Genomic DNA, 11,053 nt, shown 5'->3' on the forward strand with positions numbered 1-11,053 from the left:
TTTTTATAGGCCAGCTGTGGCCTGATTGGGGCGTGGCCCAGCTGCGGCCGCTTCCCCAATCAACCCAGCTTTTAGAGCTGCAGCCCTCTCCAGGGCTGCTTTTACCCCTGCAGCCCTCTCTCAGGGCTGATTTCAAGCCCTTCAGGGCAGGAGCGGGTGTCCACCCCAATATGTACAGGCAGTGCCATGAGAACACCTGTTCCCATGTTCAGGTGACATTGTAAATAAGAAGTGGGCAGTATTATCTCCCATAAACAAACAAACTTTTTTGTCTTAGCAATTGGCTGAACAAGAAGTAGGACTGAGTGGATTTGTAAGCTCTAAAGTTTTACATTGTTTTTTTATATAACTGCACTCAAAAATAAAAACATTCTACATTTGTAAGTTATGCTTTCGCAATAAAGAGATTGCACTACAGTACTTGTATTAGGTGAATTGAAAAATACTATTTCTTTGGTTCTCTTTACAGTGCAAACATTTGTAATAAAAAAATTATATAAAGTGAGCACTGTACACTTTGCATTCTGTGTTGTAATTGAAATCAATATATTTGAAAATGTAGAAAACATCCAAAAATAGTTATAAAAAAGTTATTCTATTATTAACAGTGCGATTAAAACTGCAATTAATCATGATTTTTTTTAATCTTGTGTTTAATTTTTAATTGTTTGACATCCCTAGTTTCTATATTATACTGACATACCTGAAGCTGCAGTCAGGGCTACACAATTATCATAGAACTGTAAACTCTGCAAATCAAGTTGCAATTTTGATTTTGAAAGAATACCTGCTGAATCTCTTCGCATTCTCGGTCTATGAGACAAGTGTTTAAGTAAGGAATTATCTGTTCTGCATCAATGTCTCTCATCGTAGCTTCTATACGTTTCAGCAGCTGCCGATGCACCTCCAGGCTTTCAAGTTTTTGAAAATCCGAGTTTTCAATTGCTTCCCTCAGACCAGTGTAACCTTGAAAACAAAAGGGGTGGGGCGAATTACACCAGCAAACACCGCTTTTAATTCAAACAGATATTTTGACCCATTACTGGCTAAGAGCTCTTGGGTGAACTACAACCACATTTTGAAAAGGGGGTTGGGTTACCTTTACATTTAACAACAACCCACACACACAACCCAGAAAAGGCACCCTATCTTAAAGAAGTTTTAAGACTGCAAAGTCAAGCAAGAAAAGTTAGGAAATGCCAAAATTAATACTGCCTGTGCAACCTTAACTCAACCCCCTTGTAGGTATGCATTATGATGCAGTCTTATTTTTCCCACAGGATCTGGGCCTTGCTCAGAATGCTCTGCCATCTCCACAGCTCCTATTGTTCCTCATCCCTGGCTCATGCCCCTCTCCCATCCAGCTTCTGCTACGGCCCCTCTCCCCTCCCTGTTTCTATCCTCTTCCCCATCTTCTGCCCTTCCTCCCTGCATCTATTCTCTCTCCACCCCCCCCATACATTCCTCACTCCTCTGCATTCATATCAAGCTGCTTCCTCTTTTCCCTCAGAGCACAGGAGAGAGGATCCCTGCTCTTAGTTCTGGTACTCAGTGCCACATCTGATCCTGGTGGCAAGGAAGAGCAGTTATGGGGAAAGTCTTCAGTCCATGTACCTCTGGGAACAAGCATGCTCAGTTGCTCTGTGGGAAGGGACTATGCACAGTCCAGTCAGCACACAGGAGCTGAGAGAGAATAGAACATGCTCAGTGCAGACTGAATGTTCAGAGAATTGGACTGCCAAACTCTAACAAGCCTCTCTACTGGGCATGTGCAAACAGATTTTTCAAAGGCTTATAAACTTGTCCAAATTTGGGAGGTTTTTCCTGAGAACAGCAAAAGGTCCATTGCTGACACCAGATATCAAGTCCCTGCCAAACGTCAAGTCCCTGTTGCAAAGCATGGGGGAGCTAGAGCTTCTCAATTAAAAGGTTAGTTAAAAAAAGGACAAATCAATTAATGGTTTCCTAATCTCAAAAACAGTTTAGCCGTTTCTGAGAATAACAAAAACTTTCCCCAAAAAATCTGCTTCAGGCAGGCACACAAAAGTGGGAGGAGAAAATAGGGTTCTGCTTACCTGTTTACACTACAACTCCTTATTTTTTCCTGACGGACCAGAATGAAATGTTGGTATCACAGTATGGTTTAACCTAAACCGTCATCTAGCTCAGCCCTCCACTGAGCAGGAAGGAGATGCTAAATTTTTAGTCTGAGACTCGAGACCATCAATATGTTTTACAGACCAACACTGGAACAGAGAGAATTAACTCCTGGGCCAATGTTTATCCTGCAATATAGACTATCTGAAAGTACTCATTGGGGCTGGAGGCTAACTACCCTCATATCAGCTGGGTAACAGATACAACCAAGCAGACAAAGTGTTCCTAAATTATATGTAACACAGCTTTATGATTCAGAAATTAGAGATTGTAGCCCAAGGAGAAGCTACCCTAGATCTACTTCTTACTGATAAGAAATTTATAAAAAGCATGATTAAGAAGGAAGCTTGGAGCAATTGACCAGGAACTGCACTATTGCATAATTATAAAAAGAGTTCAAAGAATGCAACAATCGCTCTCATGAAAGCAAGTTTTCAGAAGTTAAGAAGCCTAGTAAGTCAGGATGCCAAAGAGTTAAAATCCATTAGTGTGGAAGAAAGCTGGCACACCCTGAAGGTACTATACTTATATTATCGCAATCTCTCAGATGCTTCGGAGAAAGCTGCACTAAACCTCCGTAATGGACAATCATTTAATAACCTGCCCGTATGGGAACTTTCTTCCCATCCCTAGGCAATTAATAGCTGGCTTACATTTTGAAGCATGAGGCTTCATACACCTTATACATATATTAGCCTAATATTAAATAACTGGAGATATTCTCACAAGCCACATAAATGACTAATCCTTTTGTGAATCCTATTAAGCCCTTGGCTTCGAAGTTCTCTCATGACAATGGGCTCCACAGGTTAATTACACATGCTGTAAAAAGTGTTTCCTTTAATCAATTATATGCTTATAGCTTTCCAGTTTCACTGGATGTTCCCATACTCTTGTATTAAGGCTGAGATTTTTAAAGGAGGCACATGCACATAACACCCATCAAAATTCAATAGGATCTGGGTGCCTAACTCCCTTAAGTGCTTTCAAAAATCCCAGCCCAAGGGTCTGACCAGAAGGCTACTGAAGTCAATAGCAAGACTCCCATTGATATGAATTGGTTTTAAATCAGGCCTTCTGAGAATTATGAATGCCCAATTTAATTCTTTATGCCTTTCGTTATTTTGTGTACCTTTGTTACAGCCGCTCATTCATCTTCTCTTGAATCTAAATATCCCCAGTCTTTCCACTCTCTCCTCTTATGGAAGTCTCCCCAGACCTCAAATCACTTTCATGGTCAGTCTCTGAACCCCTTCTATTTCTGAAAATATCAGACAAGATCTGAACACTGTTATACATACAGACATACCATTGACTTATACAGTGGCAATGTAGGATTTTTTTAATCCCAGATGGGCTGTGGAAGAGTCTCCCAAGGGAAATGGTAGAAGCCTCGTTGCTAGGAACTGCTTAAGTCAGAACGTTTATACACACAGAGTAGGCAACAATCCTGCTTTAAGAAAACCGAGGGGGCCTTTTCAATCTCCAACTTCTATGAAAGAGTCCTCCAGCAAAACTTGAAAGTGCAATGTGGGGTTATCTGTATATATCGATCATACAGAAGTCGCAAAGGGCACATATATTTTTGGCAGTTCACTCTTAGTTGCCTATGCATACAATTAATCAAGAGTTTCATCATATTACATCAGAGTTACATCATACAGGTTTCAGAGTGGTAGCTGTGTTAGTCTGTATCAGCAAAAAGAACGAGGAGTCCTTGTGGCACCTTATAAATTTGCTAGTCTCTAAGGTGCCACAAGGACTCCTCATTCTTTTTGATCATATTAAAAACACAGGAGCTCTTCTCTCTCAGGTCAGAGGGTTTTAAATGCTACCTTATAGCAATCCTCTGGGGGGGGGCGGACGGACGCGCACACACACACGACAGCTGGTGCTTATATCAGAGCATTTAGAGACCATTTGAAAATAAGTTCAAGGCAGTGACCTGTTACTTATTTGGCACAAACTCATCCATTATATAGCATTGTATACACTTCAGTGCTATGGAAATAAAATACAATGCTGATAAATTAAAAGAAGAGAGTTATATTTAAATTGTCATTTTAGATTTTTTTTTAAACAATATTCTTTATAGCTAAATCCATGAAAGGGAGAAAGGAAACTGTTATATATTTCTTTTGTGCGTGACCATTAGAGTGTGGTCTTTACTCTGAAAAATGACTAATGATGTTGGAGTTCCCCATTTATTAAGTTTCATTGAATCATGGATCAAATTTCCTCAACTTCCAAGTAAAAAGATTTTTCCTACTGCCAATATTTGCAAACAGTCTGGGATATGAAAATCACATTCTTTTATAGCTATTCTCTTAAGTTTTATAATAAAAAAAACAGCTTCTGCCAACCAAAACAAGATATCACTAAAAAAGTAGATTGCCCAGATCCTCATAATACAACTTCTTGCTTTGATCAACATAGAAAATTAACAATATTGACTTTTATATTGTCATAATTAGGCTTTCAAGGAACTGGTGCAGTTCATACCTCTCGGAGTTACTGTCTCAGGCTGTCTGCAGACCTCACTGCATCAGTTACATGGTTCACATTTTGCAGGTTTTCTTTGCAACCCAAGGGCTAGAGACTTAATATTTGTTTTTTTGTTGGCTCGCTTTTTTGAGTTAACAAAAGCTGAGATTCTGGGACACAGAATGGTGCAGGTGTATGCACACGCACATGTCCTATCTCACCAAGCTGCCATGAGCCAGCCCAATTTAACCTCTGCTCTCAACCTTCTAGCTGGCCCATCGAGCTACGAGATGGATTGGTGGAGAAGCTTGTACTGCTACAACTTGACCTATGGAACTAAAAGGTGTTCACGTTCCAGGGTGGTCAATCCAGCACCTTTCACAAGCAATAAATTCACACACGACATGAAAAAGTAGGGAAAATGAAAACGGTCAGCTTTACCAACGAAAACAAACCTGCTTCATTCAGTGCATCTAGAAATCCCCGAAACCATCCTTCTGATTCGAGCTGCAGTATAGAGTCAACAAAGAGAGCCGCAGCAGCAGTCAGCCCCTCCTTCTGTTCCTCAATCTGAATTCTCTCTCTGGCACCTAGTGTGAAATCAGATATGAATAAGTCAAAATTGTAGATCTGGTGTGCGGACAGCAGTGGGGACAGCACCTGGTGCAGAGTGCTGCAGGTGCTGAAATATTTTCTGGGTATATTTACATTATGGGTATCTGCTTTATACTGCACTTCCCCGAGGCAAGGAGAGGAAGCATATACACCTTATGAGTGGGAAACAATCTCTGGAGATGCACAAATTAAACCCAAATTCAGACTACAAGTTCTTGGTTGAAATTGAGAAAGCTGCCAAAGGGATTTGGTCACACAAGTCTCACTGAAATTACTGCGAGTCTAACAGTTCTTGGGGAATCCAAGCCTGAGAGAGACACTATGTTACCCCCTGCTAGGGTGACCAGACAGCAAATGTGAAACATCAGGATGGGGGGGAATAATAGGAGCCTATACAAGAAAGAGACCCAATAATCGGAACTGTCCCTATTAAAAAAAAAAAAAAAAAAAAAAAAAAAATCTAGACATCTGGTCACCCTAACCCCTGCCTCTAGCAAGAGGGAGTCTGTCTTGGGGTAGCTGGGTGTCAGCTCCATGGTACCACCAGCCTTTCCCAAGCCCTCTAGGCTATGCCAACCCTAATAGATGCAACCCAATCCCTGAGGCCCTTTGAATCATTTCCATGTGATATCGAGCTGGCTATTCCCAGATATCCCAGATCCTCTCCCCTCAAATGTACACTGTACCCCAATTTACCAGTTTTACCCCAGACTGCTGCTCCTGCAAACCACACAGCACTTGTGAGCACTTATAATAAAACAAAAGTAGGTTTATTTAAGAACGAGTAAAGATTTCACTAGAACTGAGTGTGATGGTAACAAATGGTTATGATAGAAAACAAAATAATAAAATGCGAACCTGAGTGTAGCTATCAAGAGTACCTTTCCTATCTAATAAAGGAAGTCTCCCCCTATAACCCTCCAAAGTTCAGTCTGTTGCAAAACTGGCTGGTTTCTCAAAAAACAAGAACCAAACGTTCATAAAAGCACCGCTGCACTCCACAAAGGTTTTTCCTCAGTGAATGGATGCAGAGTGCTTCTCCCTCCTCTGTGTTATCAGTATAACAACATCTTTATCTTTCTTTTCATAGACAGAGTGAACCCGTCTGGTTGTTAACTTCCCTTTAACTGATTTCAATTGTTTGCATTTGCCTCTGATAGTTTCCCCATTCAAAGTCTTCGGACTTGTCTAGACTTCAAACACTGAGGGTACACTGCTGTAGCCCTTCAGTGTAGACGCTACCTATGCCAATGGGATGGGGTTCTCCCATCAACAAAAGTAATCTACTTCCCTGAAAGGCCATAGTTAAGTCGACGGAATTGTTCCATTGACTTAAAGTTGTCTACACAGGGATTTAGGTTGACTTAATTACGCCGTTCAGGTGTGTGGACTTTTCACAGTCCTGAATGACGTAGTTATGCCAATCTAATTTTTTAGTGTAGACCAGGCCTTAGTATTGCAGAAGGCTAAACAACTGAGCCTTGCATTGCCTCACTAGCTAAACAGTGTAGGGTGACACTTCCCCTCTTGCCTGAATGGGCCACCACCGACACACATTATCCCCTGGTGACTAATTTCTACTCCAGGTCCATAAAGCATACATTCAATATAAATATATTATTTCTTAAATACAACCCATATAAACATAAAGACCATGTATTTTGCAAGTTAAGAGCTTTCTGTAGATACCTTACTTGTTACTGTTTATGGGTAAATACATGCATTTGGTGTAATGAGTTTGTCAGCTCTGAGGTGAGAGTTGTTTGCAAAGAACAGGGGACCCTTTGCCAAAGAGTCTCTGTCACTGAGCTGTGTGGCTAAATCTGCCAACTGGCTTTGACAAAAGTCACAAGCCTTGCATTTCATATGCTTTGTAAGGCACCTACCATATTTTGGGGCATTAGACTGATACTTTTCTGTTAACCCCAAAGCTGGGTACCACATTAACCCATTTGCTGCCGTCATCTGCCAAAGTCTATGTGCAGCAGCAAAAAGCGGCAGCATCCCTTAATTCATGGATGTTCCAGCATTGTTCTGTTTGTACTGCGCAGCACGCTGGAGCACTGGTAATGGACCCATTGTGCAAGGTGGTATAGAAACACAGATCAAGGTGGTCCCCACTCAAGAGCAGGAACTGGCACTTCAAACATCAGGAAGCAATAAATGTTCATTTCCATAGACAGACAGTGCCAAGTATAGACAGAGCACCCGAGCAACTAAATATAAAGACTCAGCACAGAGTACGTCAGATACAAGGCCCAAAAATTTCAAAATGGAAACTGCCTCTTCCCTTCAGTCCTCTCGCTAGGTGTATTAAGCTACCATCAGTTTAACAAGGGAAATGGTATTCTCTCCATCTCCCTTTCTCCCATTTGAACCGTATGGACAATACGGCACAAAAAGAATAAAAGACTTGACCCTGTGTCCATTCAGGTCAGTGGCAAAGCTCCCAATGACTTCAATAGCGGGTACTAAGTGAGGAAAACTACAGCTATTTTGCAATTCAAGAGGTTTAGGAGCTGTGTAGAGAGTTGCAGGGTACAGCTGAGGTTAAATTGTCTTTACAGGTTAAAGGGACACCATCAACTCTCGCTGTACTTGGCTGAAAAACTTTTTTTTTTTTTTTAAACAAAGCCAACACTCAATAGAAATATCTTCATTAGATGGGACATAATTAAAGAGGAGACAACAGAATGAGCAAAGAGGGACAAACAGAAGTGGTGAGAGGGGAGAAGAGAACAGAAATCCCCACTAAGCAGCAAACTGTCACCAATCACTTGCTCTCCAGGAGAGAAGCATTCATGAGAGGGGCGGGGATGGCGGGCCAGGGGTGTCGTGGCCAAGGACTGCCCAGAGCACCCACCCACAGCAAGCCCAGCCCACAGCCAGCATCTCACCATCAGAGAGCCAGTCCTTCATGTTGCCCAGCACATAGGCAGGATTCAGTATCTTCTCAATGTACTGCCTGTAGCACCGCAGGGTCTCTTTCTGCTCCGCAGTCATCTGGGCTCCAGTTTACCGGCGCAGCCCCTGTAGAACTAGTTCCCAGCTTTTCTTTGTGTCCTTTGCCCTGGCTTCAGGCTTGCAAAGGAGAGAAAATCCCTTCGGTGCAAAGCACCCTGTCGCTGCAACTGGTGGGCGGTGGTGCCCCCAGCTCTGGTCTGCAGGCTGAAATCAGGGAAGGCAAATTCCCCCTGACCTTTCAAAGAGGAGGGAGACAACCTCGGCGCAAGCTCACAGCTCGCCACTGAAAATCGGCTGACTCCGAGGGAGGAGGAAAACTCCCAAGCCAGCGGGGTAGGAGAAAAGAAACTAAGAAGAGCAGCAGAAAGGAAACTGAAACTTAGACCAAAAGCACAGGCAGAGGGGAGGTGCAGAGATGCAGCCAATCAGGCTGCCAGGATAACCAGCAATGAATGACAGCAGTAGACGCAGCAAGGCACAGCATGTGATCCTCCTTTCCACAAGTTCCTGCCCTTCCTAAAGGGGGCGCATATACTCTGCCACACGTGTGTGACAAGACTATCCAGCGCGCATAACTAACGGGAACAAGTTTTGGGAGGGATATTAAAATCTCATGCTTTGGGATTTAAACCAATCCCAAACCATTAGAGATTAGGATCAGAGATCATGGGGGGGGGGGGGCAGATTATCCCACATCTGCCTACTGCAAAGTATCAGAGGGATAGTGCATCTAAAGCGTCTGTTAGTGATAGAACCCTGAACTAGCAGGACTTTTGGGTCCAGTCTAGTAGTATGACACTTTGTTTTTATGTTCCTACATCCATTAAAGGCACAACAAATCCTTCAGATTCAACAAGACCACAAGCTCCTTTAAGCACCTTCATGTTCCTCCTACCAAATGGAAACAGTCTAATAATCAACCCAGCAAGTAAACTCGAAACCAAAGCAGGTCATACCATGCATCCCCTCTCCTCCAAAGACACAGATTTTTAAGACAGCAGTTTATATAGACCAGCTCATAATGTGCCTTATCTCATCTTACTGTCGGGTGGTAACGGTGCCTTTGGGTAACTGACCATTGTAACACATAGTACTTGTTAGATTGGTGGAATTATCCCACCCATAGGGCACCTTATAGAGAAGACATAATATTGTACTTTGCGGCTTTGATTTCTTTCTTCTCAGAGCTTTATAGGTAAGTACTAGGAGCAGGCATGCCTGTGGGGAATCCCAGCTTGCATTTCTTAAGAGGAAAACTTTGTAAGTATCTCCCTCGGAGATTCTCCCACAGCTGTCCATTCATTACTATTGACTTACAGGAAACTTGCGGCCATCGGCGGGGGGGGGGGGGGGGGGCGCACACACACCCCCCCCGGCCTTGCAGGTCCTACCTTTTGGACCAAAGGGGGCATCTTCCACCATCCAGTGGACCAGTTACTCAAGATGCTCCCCATTCCGAGTCACAGGGAAAACAGCCCAGAACTTGGGGGGGAAAAGAGAGAGAGATCAAGGACATGCTGGCTGCTGGGATGATCCAGCCATCTTCCAGCCCTTGGGCCTCTCCCGTGGTGTTGATCCCCAAGAAGGATAGGTCAATCTGGTTGTGTGTGGATTACCGGATGCTTAATGCCATCAAGTTTGATGCCTACCCCATGCCTAGGCCTGATGAGCTTCTAGACAAGTTGTGGGAGGTTTGTTATCTCACTACCATGGATCTCACCCAGGGCTCCTGGCAAGTACCTTTGGATCCGGATGCCCGGCTGAAATCTACTTGTATAACCCCTCAGGGGTTATACAAGTTCCTTTCGGCCTAAAGGGGGCACCTTCCAGCACCCAGTTACTCAAGGGGATGGAGCATTTTGCCCTGGCATATATTGATATCTGCATTTTTAGCCAGATCTGGGAGGACCACGTGTCCCAGGTTAAACAAGTGCTGGACCAGCTCTGGATCGTAGGTCTGACTATAAAAGTTGGGAAGTGCAAGGTGGGGGATGTCAGAGGTGTCATACCTGGGCCACAAAGTGGGGGGCAGCTGCCTAAAGCCAGAGCCAGCCCAGGTGGAGGTGATCAGAGATTGGCCCGCTCCCCAGACTAAAAAGCAGGTCCAGGCTTTCACTGTGATGGCAGGCTAGTACCGGAGGTTCGTACCCCACATTAGCTCCATAGCCGCCCCAATCACTGAGCTATGTAAGAAGGGTAAGCCAGATAAGGTGGTCTGGACTGAGCAGCACCAGAGGGCTCTCTGTGCTCTGAAGGAGTCTCTCTGGTCAAGGGCCTGGTGCTGGTAAGCCCGGACTTCGACAAGCCCTTTATGGTGTTCACCAACACCTCAGAAAAAGGGCTTGGTGCAGTGCTAATGCAGATTGACGGAAACGGGGAGAGATATCCCATCGTGTACCTGAGCAGAAAGCTGCTGCCCGGAAGCAGAACTATGCAGCCATAGAAAAGGAATGTCTGGCCATGGTATGGACCCTTAAAAAGCTGCAGCCATATCTATTTGGGCAGCGCTTCACCGTATACACTGACCATTCGCCCCTGACGTGGCTACACCAGATGAAAGGGGCCAATGCCAAGGTACTGAGGTGGAGTCTCCAGTTTCAGGGTTATAACATTGAGGTGATCCACGTTAAGGGGAGTGCCAACGTTATAGCCGATACTTTGTCCCGGAGAGGGGGCCAGAATTTCCCCAGGCCACTAGCTAAAGTGGCCCCCGCTCAGTATGGTCTTGGAGCAGGAGAGATGTGACAAAGTGGGGTTTTATTCATCTTATGTTGCATGTGAGTCTTACTGTCCTATACTAATACTGTGTGTACCTTAGTTTCCCAGTGTACTG

The 11,053-nt window shown here is 43.9% G+C and overlaps 1 protein-coding gene across 2 annotated transcripts in view; it reads right to left on the reverse strand.

The window, feature by feature from the left end:
- DDX58 (DExD/H-box helicase 58) overlaps window positions 1-8,587 on the reverse strand; it is a 33,405-nt gene extending 24,818 nt beyond the window's left edge. Inside the window, exons 1-3 of one of the 2 annotated variants that reach the window (XM_034774409.1) lie at window positions 8,154-8,587; window positions 5,097-5,231; window positions 788-966 (exon numbers count right to left, since the gene is read on the reverse strand). In XM_034774409.1, the coding sequence (XP_034630300.1) occupies window positions 788-966; window positions 5,097-5,231; window positions 8,154-8,259 (420 nt within the window). In that variant the 5' untranslated portion in view covers window positions 8,260-8,587. Of the gene's footprint in view, window positions 1-787; window positions 967-3,289; window positions 3,419-5,096; window positions 5,232-8,153 lie in introns of those variants that run through there. The other variant, XM_034774410.1, reaches the window with a different exon arrangement.
- Window positions 8,588-11,053: the final 2,466 nt, after the last annotated feature.

This window comes from Trachemys scripta, chromosome 6 (genome assembly GCF_013100865.1).
Source record: "Trachemys scripta elegans isolate TJP31775 chromosome 6, CAS_Tse_1.0, whole genome shotgun sequence".
Taxonomy (NCBI): Eukaryota; Metazoa; Chordata; order Testudines; family Emydidae; genus Trachemys; species Trachemys scripta.